This window comes from Eublepharis macularius, chromosome 4 (genome assembly GCF_028583425.1).
Source record: "Eublepharis macularius isolate TG4126 chromosome 4, MPM_Emac_v1.0, whole genome shotgun sequence".
Classification (NCBI taxonomy): Eukaryota; Metazoa; Chordata; class Lepidosauria; order Squamata; family Eublepharidae; genus Eublepharis; species Eublepharis macularius.
In genome coordinates this window covers 31608635-31628903 of record NC_072793.1, presented here as the reverse complement: position 1 = coordinate 31628903, position 20269 = coordinate 31608635, and the positions used below count along the sequence as shown (strand labels likewise).

Below are 20269 nucleotides of genomic sequence, written 5' to 3'. Positions count from 1 at the left end.
GGTCTGCTTTTCTTTGGAAGGCTTTTAGCACTACAGAACCATTTTCTAGTGTGTCTGTTTTTAGCATGTTGGATCCTTTTTCAGGCATGCGCTACCACTGTTCACTTCCCTCTTGAATATCATCTGTGCTTATGATCCAGTGGGCTACGGGATCCCTTATAACCACTTGCTGTTCTCGGACTATCGTGAACCCCTGGTGGAGCAGGCTGCCCAAGTCCTGATAGTCACATTGGACTATGATACGTCCACCAGCTCCAGCCCCACAGTAGATGGCACTACTACTGGAACCGTCATGGATGATGCTGAAGTGAGTGTCTTCCAGATTTAGCTGTATTTCTAGTCCTTTGTGTGGTGGTGGAGGTGCTGCCTGCCTTTTCTAGAAAAGTTTTTAGATACATTTGTATAGAATTTGATACAAAACAGGAAAACAGAGTTTTGGCTAGAAACGTTCATTAATGTATATCATAACAACACTCTCAAATTGCAGAGATCAGAACAGTCTAAATCTGTTCATCTGGTTAAAGTTTTTTTTTTTTTTTGCCACCACCCAAACCACTTTTTACATCCAAGTGACTCTAGGAACCTGGTAGTTGTTAAGACTTATAGTTAGCCTGAAGGCCTGTCCACCAGAAACCAGCTGGAAGGTTTTCTAAAGCATTTTAGGCAAAGATAAATGGTGTTCCTTGAACCCTTAAACACAAAAATGTTTATTTTAAAAGAAAAGCAATACAGCTACAAAGAAAAAAATACAACCCATAAAATAATAGCTCAAGGCTTCCAAATGGTTCAGTGTAGGCCAGGACACTGGTTTTCTCTCAGAGAAGGTGAGACTTCTTCTCACACAAAGCCAACAAGTCAGCCAGATGCAACATGAGCTCCCCCACCCACCCCTATAGTTCAGATTTCGGTGTAGTGGGCCTCTCTCTGAAGTCCTGGATTTCTCTGACCTCATGTCAAAACTTTGACCTCTGCTGAGACCATTGTAGCAGTTGTGGTGGTTCTGCAGCATGGACACCAATGTTCTTTCAGAGATGTACACATACCTTTTTAATTCTGAACCAGCTCTGAATCTTTGTCCTGCATTACCCTGCATGCTGACTAATTCACTTCAGGCTTTTCATACACCGTTGTGAAAAGTACTTAGTTTTCTCTGCTTTTATTTCTACCTCCACAGCATACTGAAAAGTTGTTATATCATTTTGGAATAGCTGAGACAGTAGAAACAAAAGGAGCATTTTCTGTACTAGGTGACTACTGCGGGAGTCTCCAGTACTGAAACATTTCTGCTGGGTCTAACTGGTACTCGGTCTTCCAAAACTGGATGGTTTTCAGCTATCAGTCCTGTAAAATTTCCAAGACAGTTATGAAGAATCTTACACTCCATAATGTTCTGAGGACTAAACAACATGTTTTATGCTATGAATGCACTTAACCATTTCCCTTCTGGCAACTTCTTCCTCTCCAAATTGCCCCATCTATTTCCCCCCTTCCAAATTCCAGATTTGTGTTTTGCCAGGGTAAACAGTTCATAAGCTGACAGTTCCTAGAACAACTTGGGCAGGGACAGAAGAGGCAAATTACAATGGTGGTTTGAAATGCAGGAACAGCTGGCAAGAAAGGGTTAGGCATCCTAGCCTGTCCTTTTTCCTATTGCTTTTCTTTAAAGAGTAGTGTGCGGTCATTTGCCTCTGAATGTGCATGTTAAACTCATTATGGAAACATAGCATTTCTTCCTGTAGTATTTGGTGGTGTCACGTTAGCTGAGTTAATCCATTTTTAGTTTCTGCTTATGAAACCATACAAACTTTGCAGAGATTTTTACCCCTTCAAGTAGATACTGCTTTATGAAGATTGAGGGCTGATTCACACATTGTAGTGTGAACAGAAGTGAACGGAAAAAAGGGAATATCTTGTGCTTGTGGCTGAGTACCTTGTGCTTGGTTCTATTCTGTGATGTTTCCCCACTGGCTGAACCCAGTGCCTGGCTGCTGGTTTTGTTGCAAACATGTCCCTTGCTGCAGTTCGGTTTGGGTGGAATGGATGTGAATTCTCTGATGTGATGTTGGTCCCCCTGCTTCAGTTTGGTTCTGTTGGGATTTCTCTGGGATGAGCTCAGCTTACATTTGGGAGAGAGCCTTGGCCACACAAGCCTTGCCCTAGTGTGTTTCTGCAGAGGGAATCAGCTTTCAGTTTTGTCCATAGTGTCTGGGAGTACCTTCTTCAGGAGCCCATAGAATTGGCCCCCAGGGTCCAATCTTCCTGAAAATCGGGGTGTATTTAGAGGACAGTTAGAAGTAGATATCCTGCAATTTTTTTCACGTTTTCTTGAAAATTGCCACCCACAGCTCCCTGGATATCCCCCAGATATTTTCCTCAGAGGAAATAATGGGGAGTGGGTGGGGTTCCTTGTTTAAGGGCTCATAACATTGGGCCCCGGGGTTCAATATTTATGAAACTTGGGGGGGGTGTCTTTGGAGAATAGTCAGAAGTAGGTTCCCTCCAAATTTTGCAAAGTTTGGTTGAAAAATGACTCCCCCAGCCCACTGGATACCCCCAGAGTGATTTTTCCATAGAAAACAATGGCCGTCTTCTTTGGAAATAGCTAAACTGAATTAGAGAATCAGTTTTGAATTCAGGGAAATCTGGAAATTCCAAATTTTTCCTCAGATTCATTATAAAAAATTGGAATCACCTAAATTTATGTGTGTGTGTTCACACCCCTGTAAAGGGACTTGAGGAAGTGACTTTTCAGGCTTTGGCCAGAACTTATCCATAAGAGGTCATGGTTCAGAAAAGTGGAAGGGTATAAAATTCTCTAATATATTTTTTAAAAGACACAATTCTTAATCCCAAGGCAGACATAAGGAAGGAGTGACATCGTATTCTCTTTTGGAATATTTAAAGAAAGTTGCTCTGAAGAAGAACACCTTTTTCCCAGAATAAAATGTGTGCATAGCACACATAGACTTCAGACTGTGGTTTTGGGCAGTGTATACTGCAGGCTGCCTTTTCTGTGTTTCCTGTAGTAAAACAGCCATTAGATTTTCAGCATTTGTCAAGCGTTCTGCAAGTTCTGATGAAAAAAGTCTGCCACAGAATTCAAAGAATTTCATATATGCCCTTACAGTAAGGTTTGTATTTAAAAATCAAATACTAAGCAGCATGTTCAAATTCCTTTTAACGCAGCCTCCAGGACCAGACAACCTATTTGTGAATTACCTATCTAGGATACACAGAGAAGAGGTAATGATCTCTTTTTCCTTTGGACTGTTTGTTGAACTTGAATTCGTCCCCGCACTGTGTTTTCTACTTACGTTCTCTGCATTGGCAGGATTTCCAGTTCATTCTGAAAGGAACGGCCCGCCTGCTTTCCAATCCGCTGCTCCAAACGTACCTGCCGAACTCTACCAAAAAAATCCAGTTCCATCAGGAGCTCCTGGTTCTCTTCTGGAAACTCTGTGATTTCAACAAGGTACAGCCCTGCTTGGTAGTGCTCAGGAGTGGAATGTGAGAGAGCAGCACTTAGGGAAAGAGAACAAAAGGAGCCAGTGTGATGTAGTGGTTTGAGTGTTGGGCTAGGATCTGGGAGAGGGTCAAGTCCCAGAAGGGGGATGAGCAGGAAGGAACCACTGCAGTTGAACGGAAGGGGAGAGGAGTGGGAAAACCTGCATAGGGAAGCAGCCTTCGTTGACCGGGTTTGTCCAAATGGCCATTCCAGCGCTGTAGCAAAGTTTTGTTAGAACGAAAGGTGCATGTGGGAAGATTAGCAGAAGTAGGAAGTATTAATTAGTATGGGGATCCATGCGTTGCTAACTCTTTTGAATGTTCCCAGCCTTGTTGCTGCCAATCATTACTTGGAATGGCATTTTACTGGCAACGTTTAGTATGAACATCAACTTGGGCCATGTGTGGGTTGCTGATACTGGCACCTGGAAAAGCCTCCATTTAAAGTTGCCTGTATGGACTTGGTCTGCTGTTCTGGTGGACCACTAGTCAACGATTTCCTCACATCAGAGAGAAATGCTTTGCAGAACAGCCTTTTAATTGCTTGGGATAAAATTGTGGGGGGTTAATCATTTTCCCACTGCAGGGCTTCTGGCAAGCCACACTTCTAAAGGTGAAAGGACTGGCTCTGTAAATGCTGGTTTTGCATTCTTGTTTTCGCTGATACCGTTTTATGGGAGCATCAGCTTAATTTGGCAGGCCAGTAATCCTTAAAGAAAAAAGCTGTCTGAAGGAGATGAATTTTTCTCTTTCAGAAATTTCTCTTCTTTGTGCTGAAGAGCAGTGATGTCCTGGATATCTTAGTGCCAATTCTCTTCTTCCTGAATGATGCTAGAGCAGATCAGTGTAAGTTTATCTTGGTTGTTCGGAAAGCTTGTGCTGGAACATTGGATGCTCTTTTATTTTGTTTGTTGGTTGGTTCATTCATTTGTGATTGTACCCTCATATTGGAAATAATATCACGGGCGTACCTGCAATTAGGCCGCAGTTGCACAAAAGTGATTGTGATCATATGCTTGTGCTTATGGAAATGAGCCAGAAATTACTAGTCTGCTTTTGTATAGGTTCAGGGCTGACTCAAGCTGGTGAATCAACCCAACTGCCCTTCCATGTCCCCCAGTAGGATCCAAGATGGCATAAATGAGAAGCGGTATGTGCTTCTGCTCATGTTGCTGTTGCCCCTCCACTGCCTTTGCTGGGTGACAGTAACTTGAGACAAGGTGATAGCACAAACTGCATCTGCTGCCTCCTTGCATGTCAGCATTCTCTGTTGGTTTGGTGCCCCAAACAGCCCCTTGGATGGCAAACCTGCCCTGGCCTACAGCTTCTGTATGCTAACAAAGGTAACGTTGCATGCAACTATCCCAGGATTGCTTAACTGGCAGGTGTGATATAGGAACTTCTATGCACAAAGGAAGTGCTTAGAACAGATAGAACAACCAAGATGAATGTGGTTCATTAGGACATGTTTGAGAGAGTGGCTGTCTGGACTGAATTCACAGGCTCCAGAAGGCTGATGAATTTAGAGTTCACAAGTGTAATTGGACCTTTCTTGTCCTTTCCTAAAACCAACAACTGTGATATGAGAGCTCTTAAATGAGAAGCAAGAGATCTGTGGTACTCTTCTTGTCCTGTGCCAGTCTTTGGATATGTTGTTTTGCTTGTGAATCAAATTTGTACAAATTTGTGCTTGGGTATCAGGTAGCAGCTATGGGTTAGGTGAATCCATAGTTTCTTTGTTACTGTCCTGCTCCATATAATGATAAAACTATCCGCTGAACTGCAGTAGGGTCCTGTATTCTACCTTTTGCTTTTATTTTTAACTAGATGTCTCCATTGGACAAATGAATGACATATTCCGCACTGTGTTTCTTTTCACAGCTCGGGTTGGGCTTACGCATATTGGTGTCTTCATCCTGTTGCTGCTTAGTGGGGAAAGAAATTTTGGGGTTCGCCTGAACAAGCCTTATTCTGTGCGAGTACCAATGGATATCCCTGTATTTACAGGGACACATGCTGATCTTCTCATTATCGTGAGTACAACTTTTTGGGCAGTGCCTATGCCTTTCTAATTAGGCAGAAGTCTCTTGAGGAGAGGTGGACAGGAAATAAAATTACTGCTTCATGACAAACTGTCTGGTTTGTATTTGTACCTCAACAATCACCACAACAGAAGCAAGCATTGTAATTCTGCCTGCTTTTCATTTTTGTTCTGTGCTCCAGGTCTTTCACAAGATCATTACTAGTGGGCATCAGCGACTGCAGCCCCTCTTTGACTGCCTCCTTACCATCATTGTGAATGGTAAGAAGCCTGATCTTATATACTCACCTAAATGTTGAGATTTTAGGTTAAACCAACATTATTCCAAAATGCCAGTAGCATTTAATATACCAGCAACATATTTCTAAGAACCTTGGGCAATGTGGGCAAAAGTTGTGGCTGGGAATTTTCACTCTAGGTCGTTAAGGACTCCTTTGGAGTTGGACATTATGAATGGAAGAGTTGTAGGATTGCCATTCAGTTGTGTGTTCTCAGTAATGTTCAAAAGAATGCTATGTTATGTCAACCTGTACTGTGAACCTCAAAATAATTTCATGTTGGGTTGAAGAGGCGCTGCACTTCTGCCTTTTGTACAGCAGATGGCATATGCTAACTTCACCAGTACAATGCAGCTGCTTATTAGATGCTGAAATTTATTTTTTTTATTTAACTCCCATTTTTCCTACTGCTTAGATTGCAAAAATTAATACACGTGCTAAAATAGCATAGGGTGCATCAGCTTGAGAGTTTCTTCAGGTGTTTAGTATATTTGCAATTTTGCTTGTAACAAACTAAGGCATTTATAACTTTTAAATTCCATAAATATGTCAAATATTGCAATTGTATATGCTAAGTTATAAAGGATGCATCTTATGTTGTTAAAGCAGGAAAATTAGTTTAGGTTTGATAGGACAGTAAATATTACATGTAGTTCAGTTCCCCCCCCCTCCAATCCCCATTTTTTTCTGGGGGAAAGTCCCCCCCCCCCGCCATGGTTTCAAAATTTCCAAAAACTACATCTTTGAGCTGAAACTGTTCCAAATTAAGAAATTGCACCAGCGTCTTCCTGGTGCAATTTCGTGTGCAAAGACGCCGTCTTCCACAATGTGCCAGCAAAAGGTAAGACGTGTGGAAACGGCCCTGGTCTAGACTATTTGTAGGGAACAAATCCTATTGCTTGTTATAAAAATTTACTTTTTGGCTTTTTATTTGCCTTTACCTTGTCAATATGTAATGAGCACTTTTTCTAATAAAGGGCTAAGCAGATCAGTGAATGTGTCTGTCCTAAAAACTTGGGTTTTATGAAGCCTTTGTCTTATCTCTAATCCCCAATTGTAACTAAGTCTTAAAAAGTACATCTGCACTTGCTTACATTCACCCCTGGGTTCCCTTCCCTGCCTCTTTGCCTGTCTTCCTCATTGTCAAAATTTAGGTTGAGTCTCCCGTGGTTGGAATTGGGTACCTGTTTTTGTGCTTGTGAAGCTCAGTCAAACTCCATGTACCCTGATGGCATTGACTGTGTACATAATTTCTGGTTCTTCCTAATTGCTTTCCCTCTACCTACCCTTCCCTCCCCATCTTCCAGTATCACCATACTTGAAGTCTCTTTCTATGGTAGCTGCTAACAAACTACTGCACTTACTGGAAGCCTTTTCAACTACGTGGTTCCTCTTCTCCACTGTCCAGAACCATCACCTTGTCTTCTTCTTGCTGGAGGTTTTCAACAATATTATCCAATACCAGTTTGATGGTGAGTAGCTAAAACATTCTGTCCTATTTGCCTTTTTGATACCATATTCCAAGCATAATTTTTGCAAGAAATGTGTTCTTTAGAAACATATTGGAGAATTACCCGTAGTAGGAATGGAACAGGCATCCCGCCCTCTAGAATTCCTGTCCCTGATTTCTGTTCAGCTGTTGGAGTTGGGAGCCTGCCTATTTTGAAGACTCCTGGAATTTATTTTATTTTTGTTTTCATCTTCCTTTTCAAACTTTTTATTAGAAAAGGAAACTGCTTCTAATTAACGACAAGCTTAAGATTTTTCTTAAATAACCAAAGTAAAAGCTCGTTACTTCAACTTCTGTGATTCTCTCATCATTTCAGCCATGTTTTGATGTACATTGCTGTAGCTTCCACTTTACATATGTGAAACTAAGGCTGAGAGACAATTACTTAATCAAGGCCTATCATTGAGTCATAGCAAATCAGGGAAATGCAGAATTATCTCAAAAACAAATCCTGCATACTTATTACCAGACAACGGTCTTTTCCTTACTTTTTTTTTTCTGTTCTGCTATTTTAAAGTCACTTTTGGTGACTCTAGACTCTCACCTCCCCAAGCAGCTGTGGTCATATTTCTGTCTAATGCTGCAAGCTGATTCTCTGTGTCCAGAGACCCTTGTGCAGCCTTGGGCCCTGGGTGACTGAAGGTCTCTTGTTAAGAATAATAGTTCAAGAACTGAGTCTTAGCTTTGTAGAACAGATTTCCCTACTGTCTGGAGCTGTCCAGTCTTCTCTGATGAGGATGAAGAAAGGGAGAAAACAGGAAAAGACATTAGGTCCTCACATGCCTCTATAATTTCAGTATAGCTTTGTGTTGTTTCTGCTGCTTTAATGCAAGGACTGTAAATATCATTTTTTCTTTGGAGCTTCCGCTTCATTCCTGGTCAGCCCTCTAGGCATACTTGAAGTCCTTTTTCTGCCTCCAGAAGAATAGTAAAGGTGGCAGAGTTTACTTGTTCTTTTTTCCTTGCTGTGGTTTCCCAGGCAATTCCAACTTGGTCTATGCCATTATTCGCAAGCGAAATGTGTTCCACCAGCTGGCCAATCTGCCTACAGACTTGCAGTCTATCCAGAAAGCTCTGCAGCGCAAAAAGAAAGCTCCTGAACCCATATCTCGTACCAACTCTCAGGATGGGATGTCCATGGAAGGGTCTCGACCTGCTGCACCTGCTGAGCCTGGGACACTGAAAACCAGCCTAGTAGCAACTCCAGGTCAGACAAATCTGCTGAGTGTATGCTTGTTGTAAGGAATGCAATAACTTTGTTTTAGAGTCATGAATCAGTTCAACCTTTTGGTTTCTCTTCTGACAGTATGAAACCAACTAGCTTGTTTGCTTCAGGGTATTTACTTATGCCCGCACAAACAAAATGCCACGTTCTCCCATTTGTTCAAACACTCTAATGTACATTGCAGACGTGTCTTTTGCCTGGTTTCCATTATAGAGCCTGAGAGGACCCATATTCGTGCACAGCAAAATTCTAAATTACTTCGTATGAAATAGTTAATTCAGTCAGAATGTTTTCAAACAGATATTGTTTGCCTGGGTCCCTTAATTTACAGCAAACTTATGATTAATTTTTGAGGTTTCTGTTTTGAGTTTGTTTTGGGATTTGTGTGTGTGTTAAAATCTGGAATTTGTATGTGCCGTGAACACACTTGGCTACAAAAAACTGAAAAGATTTTGGATTCCTAGAGCTGAAGCTTAATTCTCAATTGCCTACATGATCATAATAACTTTTTTTCTCTAGAAGGATGCAAGTTCTTCTCTTAAAAATGTACTCAATAGAAAGATTGAATTTTCTTTCTTATTGTGGTATTGACCCATTGCTCAGTCTATTCCTAATGTTTTTTCCCTAAAATTCAGGCATTGACAAACTCACAGAGAAATCCCAAGTGTCAGAGGATGGAACCATGTGCTCCCTAGAGCCAGAGTCCTCCTCCCAGTCTCCAGTAGAGGGCAGCCCCCCTGGCATTGTCAGTGATACAGAATCTTGGAGTGGGGTAAGGCTGCATTTTGCTGTCATGTTTGCACACCAGAGAACGAATTGGAACATAATGTAGTACTGTAGTTGGTGCTTCATACCTTAGGCGATTAAAAAATTAGTTCTGAATCTTTACATATTAGTAGTCTGGTACACCATGTACAGAGAAGCCGTAATGAGTTACAACCAATAAAGTTCTCCGCCAATTAAAAAAAACTAGTTTCTTCTTATAAATGGGAACAATCTATCAAGTATTTTTGTTGGCTAATTGTTGTCTGTCGTTGGAATAGTATCTTAATCTGTCAACCAGGGATGATTATAAATGAGGGGGTAAGGGAGCTGGGGCAGGTTCTCATACTCAAGGGAATGGAAGAGGGCAGAAGCAGAGCCCCAAACATATTTTTAGAAACTTTATTGGAGATGTATTATCATCCTCAGAGCTATGAATCATAAAGTTACTGTAACTGTAAATAATGGATTGCATTATCACTTTATGGTGATAATAAATAAGCCTGAGACACCAAGCTAGAGACACAGGATATCCCGTGTCTTGGTTGCTTCTCAAAGAGCATTGCTGACCCTGGGACTGATGTCAGTGTTTTTGGAGGTGAATGAGGTCAGTTAGGCACCCAGGTCAAAATTTCTGGGTATAGAAGCTGGACTTCAGCTTTCTCTTACTGAAATTCTTTGATTGGGACTTAATGTGGGAGGGAGGGGGGCATATTCAGCACAGGAGTCCCTACAGGAAACATTATTGACTGAATCTTCCTGGTAATTGCACATTTGTTCTATGTAGCCAATGAACATATCAGTAGTAAGGTACAGCTGCTGTACTTCTTTGCCTTAATCTGGAATTGTTAGCCCTCAGATATGAGGAACCTTGGATCAGTCCTCCAAAAGTAATGAAACTAACTTCTTCAAAAACAAAAATTGCTATACGTTTCCCCCCTTGTATTTGTCTCCTTGTTTCTTAGTCCTGAATACATGCTGCTCTTTGGCTTCTTGGTTCATCTTCCCATTTGACCCTTATCTCAATATTAATTGAACTAAAGTTAGAGAGCAGAGGAAAAGTTCAGTGCTATGTCAATGTCATCTTCTTAGGACTCATTACAGCCTAAGCGTGATCGACGGCGCTTCTCCAGTGCATCCTCAAGTGGGCAGTGGAATCCAACTCCTGAATGGGTGAGAAGCTGTGGACTATTGTTATTGATTCACATTACTGAATCATAATTTTATTTTCACATAGAGCGTACAAAGTGAATTACAGTTCTTTCCTTATTAGGTCATGAAGACGGCAATGGTATGGTTAGATATGATAAAGTGTGCAAAGGTGTAGTATCTGCCTGCAGTGTCTTTCTGATCAAAATGGCAACAGTATGCTGCTTTATTATTTTTAGGCTGCCACACATTATTCCCCCTCCTATCTTGCACTCTGTGAAAGGGATTGGGTGTTTTTCTTCTCTGAAAAAGCACAAAGCGCTTTGCTTTATCCTTGTCTGTTGCTTTAATTATGACTGACCTGAAATGACCACATTTCTGTTTCTGTTAACTCAATAGGTAGTACAAGAATGAGGAGTTCAAAGAACCTAGACCTCTAAAAGCCTCCATGATTTTGTCTGCCTACTTAGAAGTGGGTAGTTCTACACACACACACACACACACAAACATATATACACATATATACATATATGTATATTATAATAGGGTAACAACAGGAAGAAATCCTCCTGTGGCTCACCTATTCCTGTATGTGTGGGGTAAATAGGTTTCCCTGGTTCTCCCAACAAAATACTTCGTTAGATGCTGATCTTTCAGAAGCCTAGGAAGTTCAAAAGAAAACTGATTATGTTTGGAAACTTTGTTCTGTTATTTAAAACTAGCAACAGAGCATGTTGTTTAAAAAACAGGCCCTAGAATACCCAGGAACACTGGGCTTCCCTCCTCAGTGGTGCCCTCCAGAGGGATGAGCCAGCTTGCCTGGCTGTCCCCCCCATAGCGGCACCGTCGGAGGCCGCATTGGCCACAATGCACTTCCTATCCTGGTGCTCCTGCGCAGGCACACCAGGAAAAAAATGCATAGTTGCCAATGTGGCTTGCCTTTTATATAGAAAGAGAGAATGCAAGCATTCACAGAAACCTAGGCTGCATTTAGATGCAATGACAAACCATGGTTTAGCATTATGAGAATGAGATTTGGAAGTCCTTGCGCACTTTGAGGCACAACTATCTCTCCGGGGATTCCTAATAACAAAATTGTTTTGTTTTGTGTATTATACATTACTGTTCAGGGGTAGTTATATGTGCATAAATTGAATCAATATTCTGCTAGAACTTGTTAAATGGGTTAAGTTGTACTCAAATCAACAGATCTCATGTGTTCCTTTTTTCTTTTGCAGGTGATGTCTTGGAAGTCAAAGCTGCCCCTGCAGACAATCATGCGCTTGTTACAGGTCTTGGTCCCCCAAGTAGAGAAGATCTGCATTGACAAGTAAGTGTCCATGGTTTCCTGAACACAGTTATTTAGATTGTAAGGTAGTAAGGATTTCAGGACCCACCATCTTCTCACACTGTTGCAGGAGATGGCACAGGAGCATACTTCTGGGAGGCTGCATGTATATCTCACTTCTCAATCAGGAGGTTTTTAGGGAAGTTTACAATTAAAATAAAATTCAAATTGTCTATTGTCAGGAGCTCTGGAGACTTATCTTTGATAACATCAAAGATGGCAATAATGAGCTATGCTCATTAGTAAGGGCATAGTCTTGAACATCAAGACTCTAATTAGTGGAATCTGGGAGACCACAAATAGGAATTAATCTGTATGCCCATTGATTTCCAGGGTCTAGATTTTTAAATCGGAAACAGGGTGCATGGTTAGTTGGTTGGCTCACATGTCTGAGCAAGAACTGTGGCTCCTAGATGTCTAAGGATCGAGTGTGTGAGGAGAGGGAGCCAGTACCTTTCAAGAGGCTTCTCCTTTCCCCCCTCTCCCCATTATACACAGGAGAGCTCATTCTTGTGTGAGTTGCTCTATGTGCCCTACACTCTGCCATGGCTAGATGGAGGTGCAAGACTGCAGAACCATGGAGCTCCATCTTTTGCAAGGAAATAGCGGGCTGTTCAGTGATACCTTCTGTAGAAATTTTCAAACACTGGAAAGCTCTTGATGCTTTTTCACATAAACCTTGTCCATTTTTAATGGAATACTTGTACACGAGTCAAGTCTTTGTGTTCAGAGTTCTCTTTGCTGTTGCATCCAGAACAGTTCATGGTATTGATTCGTGTCTTCTTCTGTCTGCAGGGGCCTCACGGATGAGTCTGAAATCCTGAAGTTCTTGCAGCATGGCACACTGGTGGGGCTACTCCCTGTCCCCCATCCCATCCTGATCCGCAAATATCAGGCTAACTCTAGTACTGCCATGTGGTTCCGTACCTACATGTGGGGAGTTATTTATTTGAGGTAGGTAGGTTGGATGCAACCCAGCTCCATTTGTTTCTTGCTAATAGCGTGTTTGATGAATTCCTTGGGTGGGAGCGGCCTTAAGTCTGCTTGGGTTTAGGTTAACTACCTTAGTCCAAAGCCTTTGTCATATCATGAGCTTGAGTGACACGGCTACCATTCAATTTTATAAGTGTAATTTACATAATATTTGTTTGTCATGCCATTGATGCTTCTCATACTGCTTTTATGATAACCACATGAGCCGGGTTAGACTCTAGTGCCCTAAGTGGCATTTAATTTTCAAGTAAACAATTCCTGCCATATCTTGCAAAGTGACCAAACCTTATTTCCAGTCAATGGTAACAAGCATTTGGGGTTGAAATGGAATGAACCTAGAAATAAGGCAGTTTAAAAATATTTAAATGGATAAAGGCAAGCATTTTTTATCAGATCCACTGACATTAACACGAGAAGCAGTGAATTTAAATTACAGAAGGGTAACTTTTAAGGTAGACCTTAAACAAAATATTCTTTAAATTCTATAAAAAGTCCAGCCTCAAAGAGTAAGAAATCTCCTTCCTTTCACTGACCTTAGAGGAGCTTCCATTGAAGAACAGCAAGGATATTCATAGAACAAATTGTTGGGCTAGGTAGTTCATTTGTGATTCTGTGAGCATGCAGTTGTTAGTCATTTTATTTAGTTTTGATTCTGGACATTTAAGACATTTCTTTCTTGGTTTATTGTGTGAGAGAATACATATAAATATTCTGTCATGTGCATGCATGTACACAAACAAACACAAAACCCTCCTCTTCTCCAAAACTATAGACAGTTTAAGAATAGTAACTGTAATCAAGCTTGCAATTACTATTTAGTAATGAGTATTGTTCGCAGGGGTGTCTGAAAGCTGCTCTGAAGATCTTCATAGGGAGACCAGGTTGTTGGCACAAACACTTCTTTTCCAGCAGGCATTTGACTAGGCCAGTTAACTGAACAGTTGGAAAACTCTTGAGGATTGGGTGGTGTGTGTTAGTACATTTTTAACCTGTTTCTAGTAAATTGTTTGGTTTTTCTTTTAGGGTTTTATTTTCTGCTTTACTTCATAAGCTTCTTTAGGGACTTGGTGCATCAAGGTTGTGTGTGTGTGCTATGTGCCATCAAGTCGTCTCCGACCTATGGCGACCCTATGAATGAAAGACCTCCAGAACATTCTATCTCTAACACACCTACTCACATCCTGCAAAGTGGAGGATGTGGCTTCTTTTATTGAGTCCAGCCATCTCGTTTCAGGTCTTCCTCTTTTTCTGCTGCCTTCCACTTTTCCTAGCATTATTGACTTCCGGAGAATCTTGTCTTCTCATGATGTGACCAAAGTACGATAGCTTTATTCTTGTCATCTTAGCTTCTAAGGAGAATTAGGCTTGATTTGATCTAGTACCCACTTACTTGTCTTTTTGGCTGTCCGTGGTATCTGCAAAACTCTCCTCCAGCACCACACTTCAAATGAATCAATTTTTTTCCTGTCAGCTTTCTTTACCGTCCAACTTTCACATCCATACATGGCAATGGGGAATACCATAGTTTGGATTAGCTTGATCTTGGTTTCCAGAGAGACATCTTTATCTTTAAGGATCTTCTCTAGCTCCCTCACAGCTGCTCTTCCAAGTTATCTTCTTCTGATTCCTTCATTGCAATCTCCCTGTTGGTTAATGATTGAGCCAAGGAAGAGAAAATCTTGAACTTCAATTTCCTCATTGTCAACTTTAAAATTGAGTAATTCCTCGATAGTCATTACTTTTGTCTTCTTGATATAAGCACAGTTATTATCATCTTAGAGACTAACAGGATTTTTCAGAGTATAAGCTTTCGCACCTCAAAGCTCTGACTCTCAAAAGTTTATACCCTGAAAAATCTTGTCAGTCTCTGTGGCACCACTGGATTCAAATCCTGCTGTTCTACTGTAGACTAACACGGCTACCTCCCTGAAACTGTTATTCTATAACTTTCTGCTTGTCTGGATGTGATAAAGATCTGGATATGTTCCATACTTGTGCTAAAGATACCTGCTTTAGGGACTGAAAGAGGCTCTTAAGTGGTTTAAGCAGCACAGGAAGTTGTAGCGTAAGAAGTCTCCAATGAGTCTGTCAGGCTTTGCTGAGGAGGCGTCAGAGCCTGGGTGAGGGGAGGGCTCACCCTCCAGGATGGTCTGCTTGTCTAGGCTGGCTGCCAAGTGCGCTTCGGAAATGGGGAGGAGGGGGGTTTACAATACCCTTGTTCCCTCTCTCCTCTCCAAGTAGCCTATCACCCTTCTCTCTCACCAGTAGGTTACCTGGCACTTCCTCCCCAGTGACCCTGGGAGGCCCGCCTTTTATAGGGCCTTCCTGGAGGAATTCCTGCCCCTCCTCCAGACTCCATCCTGTCCCAAACTCTGCCCCTCCTCCCCAGGGTAAACTGACAGGGCCGAAGGCCGATCTGGGGGCTTCCAGGGCTCCTCCCTGCCCCCTCCCTGGCCTCTAAGGGCATCCCCGCAGGACTGGGCTGGCCATCCCTCACAAATCTGTGTAGTTGGGCTACTGTGCCCATGTGCTCTCTGGTGGCTCCACCCCAGCCACCTGTGCCAGCGTTGCTCCTGGGCATATCCTGTAGACCTGGCTGTGCTTGTCGTCGCCAAGTGGGGTGGCCACCTGGTCCACCAACAGCGCTGGAGCAACTTGGGCAGCCACAAGGTGGCTGTGGCACTCGAAGCCCTGTCTGCCAGCTGCTTTTCCTCACTGCCAGCTCCAGTGGCAGCCCCTCCTCAGCTGTGTGGCAGCGGCCTTCGGAGCCCTGCCTGCTGGCTGCTTTCCCCACTGCCAGCTCCAGCGGCGGCTCTGGCTCAGTGGCAACTTTCCTGGCTCTGGTGCCTCAATGGGTGCTGGTTACTCCATCGGGAGCCCAGGTAAATCCAGGGGAGGGGAGGTCTCAGTGACCCCGGACAGAGTCCAAGACAGGATTGACAGACTACGTATCTTTGAGATTAATACTTAGCTGGTTTGTTACATTTTTTTCCACAAGGAAGAAAGTTGGTGGAGAAATTATTTTTAGTAGGAAAACTAGCAGAAGGAAAAAGGGTTACTACATTTTGTGAAAGTAAAAAAATGGTGTGGGGGACTATACATGACTGAATATCGCATATAGTTTGGCTCTTAGTATCCGTGGGTCTATTAATCTCTTTTATGTGCAAAGTTATAAAGTGCTTAGGCCATTGTAATTGCCCTAGATCAAAGGATCAGGTTGTGTTTAACGTGTAAAAACAAACGTCTGTTTCTTTTCAGAAATGTGGATCCTCCCATCTGGTATGAGACTGATGTGAAGCTGTTTGAAATTCAGCGTGTCTAAAGAAAGGGAAGGCAGGGCAAACTTGCCTCTGTTAAACACTGGAAACAAGGATCTTGCTGTGCGCTTCTACATCACAGCTATTCCTTCATTTCACTGCCTGTTGAATGAAGCAAAAGACGATCACTTCCCTTTACCCACCTGCCACTTTAAAGCTAAGAGACCCGTCCTCATGACCTTGTCTGCAGAGCTTCTGAAGGAATGTTAATGGAAGAATGCGTTAGGACAGGCAGCTTTGGTGATTGCACTAAAAACCAAACCATGTTTCATGCTTATTTCTGGTGTGATTCTGAACCTGACTACGTAACCTGGGAAGCAGTTGTCTCGCTCCCTACTCAGATTCAGACTCTACATTAAAAAAAAAAAACTGAATGTAAAGAGTTATAAAACTGGACCAATGAAGGAAGTACTACTTCAGGTAGTTCTGTGGTTCTTGTCCAAAGAATGTAGCCCAGCCCTTTCACGTTGTAGGCGTTTTCGACACTATACCTAGCCATAGTTGGGCAGTAGTTTCACTCATTCACTTAGGTGACTATGGGATTCTATTTATTTAAACCACTTCAGGTTCTTTTGGGTTTGGTTCTCTTATTTGCTTTTGAAATGTGCTTAACTACTTCATACCTGATGCTGTAATGTAGCAGTTTGGTGTAATGGTTAAGAGCAGCAGGCCTCTAATCTGGAGAGCTGGATTTGATTCCTCTCTCCTCTGCTTAAAGCCAGCTGGGTGACCTTGAGACAATCACAGCTCTTTCAGAGCTCTCTCAGCCCCGCCCACCTCACAGGGCGATTGTTGTGAGGATAATAACACACTTTGTAAATCGCTTTGAGCGGACATTAAGTTGTCCTGAAGGGCGGTATATAAATTGAATTATTATTATTAGCATCTAAATTTGTATCCCCCTACCCTTTCCCACTTTGTTTTAGAGGGTATCCTGTTGAAGGTGGATGTGTGTCAAAGGCCATCATGCATCCTTTTTATGCTCTGCAGGGCAGCATAAAGCATATTCTACCTTACTGTGTGCTGGGAGTAGTTTATTTTCTTTGCCGCTTTCCAGTTTCCTGTAGCTCAGTTAGACAGGGTAGCCAGGAAAGAGTTCTTGCAGAGCTAGGCAGCCTACGATGGAACATCTCTCGAAATGGTGGGTGGTACTAGACATGTGCATCTTTTCAGAAATCCAGAGGGAATATTTCTGATATATTGAATAAGAAAAGACACATTGTTAGCATGATAATTGAAGCGGAGGTGAATTACTTAGGAGGCTGCCTAGTGTTGCTCCTATTCAAGGCTGACTAAGTTAGACTGTAATAGATTCAAGTTGTTGTTTTTTTAAAATTGAGAATTTCTGTCTGGCATAGTTCTTGAGCTGGCATGGGCTGGTCGTTAGAATGTATGACCAAGTTATCCCAGTTCACATGGTGCAAGCCAATATCCCTTTGCAGATAATGGGCCACAGATCCATTCCTTGGCTTAATTCTGCTTGAACCTCAGAGATCTCATTTTAGCCAGAAGGGCCACACTGCAGAAACACAGGTGTATAAGACTGTTCTAACCATGGAGAATGGTAGGTGTGTCATCTTCGCCACCCTGTGTTGGCCTTGTTCTCAACTTAATATGCACCATGAAGCGGTATGTACTCTAGGTAAATGGCTCTGAGATTTCAAAGGCCGTTTTACTGCTGCCCTCTCCACCTGCCCCTGCCCACATAATAGAAACTTCCACTCTCAAATGTGAGGCTCTTAAGCTAAAGGTTTGCCACCCCTTCCCTTTATCACAGAAAAACAATAGTAGGTTTGCCACTGTTTATACTAATGCAGTTTGCTTATTTTGTTCAATAATTTAATGTTTTGGGATCTAGACATCTAAGGCTATTCAATATTGAATAAAGTAAGCAAATTCCAGATGTTATCTGGAACTTATTCTAGATATTTTGAAGGTCAAAGAATAGATGAAAAGTCCTCTTTCTGTCCTGCTTGCCTCTTCAACCCACAGAATCCTCGCATTTCAGCTTTTCCCATCTTCTCATTTGACTGATCGGCCCCACTGAAAACGTCAGTCGCTTCCCTGAAGTATCTTCTGTCTCTCAAATGTGATAGTTTTAGCAAGGAGGCTGATTGTACCACATTTGTATCTTGCAGCAGGTGGGAAGGTTCTCCCTGTCAGAAACGGGTCTCTCTGTTCTCCCCCCCCCCCCGCCCATACTCTCACACACTATGATCTTACATCTTTTTGTTTTGTGATTGTGTATTTTCCTTGTGAATTTATCTAGACTTTTGCGTTCTTTGGTGTTGCAGGTCTGATCTTTGTTCAAATTTGCACTGTAAACTATTTGCTTTACATATAGAGATAAAATTATCTTAAACACTGCAACTGGCTTTATTCAGTCTGTATCAGAAGAGGTTTATGAGCTTGTTTGTGTTACGGTTTGATTTATGATGATCTGGTGTTCTTTGCAACATGTACCTTTCCATTAAAGGCATGGCTGCACAGGAACTCCTGGTTCAGCACTTAATGCTAAACGAAATAACACCTGGGGGGAAAAAGTGGTCTGCTGCACACTTCTTTGTATTTGCCGCCTGTCACATGGACATGGGCCCTTTTCACACTGCTTACCTTCACTCACAACGACCTGGAACATTGTGCAAAAAATGAGGAAGATCGCGTTTTCTCGCACGAGATTTGTGCGATGTCGTGCAAATCTCGCACGAGAAAACGCAATCTTCCGCGATTTTTGCACGATGTTCCAGGTCGTTGCGAGCAAAGGTAAGCAGTGTGAAAAAGCCCCTGGGATGGTGTGGGAGTTTGGTGCAGTGTGGCTTTCTCGGGTTAAAATGTGTAGAATGAAATGTGCACCTACAGAGCGATATGCCAGTTGAGAACTTTCACAAATTGGCAACCTTTTTCTGCTATGGATTTGTAATGCTTCCATTTTCAGATGTTTGAATTGAGGGTGCTTCCACCTCAATCTGGTGAACCGGTTTGTTCATCTTTGTGGCTTCTGTGCAGTCCCACAGGTGTGCCTGCATAGAAGACCACTCGATGAACAACAGTTACAGGTAAGTGCAACTGTGTTATCTTGAGTACTATAAAACAAGTCCAAGACTTCACATGCTTGCTGCCCTTACCTGTCCATTGTTGTTGGGTTTTTTTGCATGATCACTAACTCTGTTTCAGTTCTCCATCTAAAAGTTAACCTTTGGTAAGTTCCTTTGATGGGATCCTGTGCTTTAAGCTGCGAGGCATAGGGTAATAATTAACTTTTAAGGGTACTAATTTATCTTGCTCTTATTTCTTCTGACAGTCCCTATTGACATAAGGCTGAGTGAAATTAGCATAGATGCAAAGTCCAAACTCATTTGACCTTTTGTCTTCCTAAACTGAAGAGAAGTGGTCTGGATAGCTTGGAAGGAACACAGTTTGGAATTTGAGCAGAAGCGCCTTAGATTGGGAGCTTGCATAAGCCCTTTATAACATCTGTTTGGCCCCCTTTTTAAGGTAAAACTTCAAAGGGAGCCAACTCCCCAGCCCTAACCAAATAGCTCTGGGAGTGATTTATTTTACAGTAGAGCAATAAAATGGGAAGTGTTTACACTTCCATCTATTAGCTCTCAGCAACAAGAAAAATTTAGATAGGGCTAAAAGATGAATTGATTACAAACCTGGGACCAGCCTTTAATCTCTTATATAATCAATCACTGAGCTGAGTGAAGGCTTATAATTTGAAGGCAACTTTCCATTGTTTCCCCCTTTGCTTTGTCCTGAACCCAGGGTGAAAGAAAGATGGTGTAGTCAATAAGCCTCCAGCATTCTGCTTGGAGATACTATGTCTCTGTTAGCATCCTGCACACCTTCCAAAGTGCTGTTTGTCTTTAAAGGATAATAACTGAACAGACCCCAGATGTCAAGTTGTGACCCTCCCTTCAAGAAAAGATCAGAAAACTGTATTACAAATTAGTGTTCTTGGCATGTTTCTGGTTGATACAGAGATTATATCTAAGTCTTTTTGAAGGTTATTTCTAATACAACTTGTACTGTTGGTAGTCACACCCATGTCTAAAGATCCAAGAGAACACCAAGCTGCATGTCTAATGAGGCCACTTAATAGGGAAAGGTTCCAACAGGATCTCTGGAAATGGTGCATC

The 20269-nt window shown here is 42.1% G+C and overlaps 1 protein-coding gene across 1 annotated transcript in view; it reads left to right on the top strand.

Annotated features, from left to right (window-relative positions):
• HID1 (HID1 domain containing) overlaps positions 1–18486 on the top strand; it is a 47800-nt gene extending 29314 nt beyond the window's left edge. Inside the window, exons 7-19 of the mRNA XM_054978302.1 lie at positions 85–307; positions 3187–3243; positions 3332–3472; positions 4260–4350; positions 5386–5537; positions 5728–5806; positions 7131–7295; positions 8313–8540; positions 9194–9330; positions 10413–10493; positions 11708–11799; positions 12613–12771; positions 16069–18486. Coding sequence (XP_054834277.1) covers positions 85–307; positions 3187–3243; positions 3332–3472; positions 4260–4350; positions 5386–5537; positions 5728–5806; positions 7131–7295; positions 8313–8540; positions 9194–9330; positions 10413–10493; positions 11708–11799; positions 12613–12771; positions 16069–16132 — 1669 coding nt within the window. The 3' untranslated portion in view covers positions 16133–18486. The remainder of the gene's footprint in view (positions 1–84; positions 308–3186; positions 3244–3331; positions 3473–4259; positions 4351–5385; positions 5538–5727; positions 5807–7130; positions 7296–8312; positions 8541–9193; positions 9331–10412; positions 10494–11707; positions 11800–12612; positions 12772–16068) is intronic.
• Positions 18487–20269: the final 1783 nt, after the last annotated feature.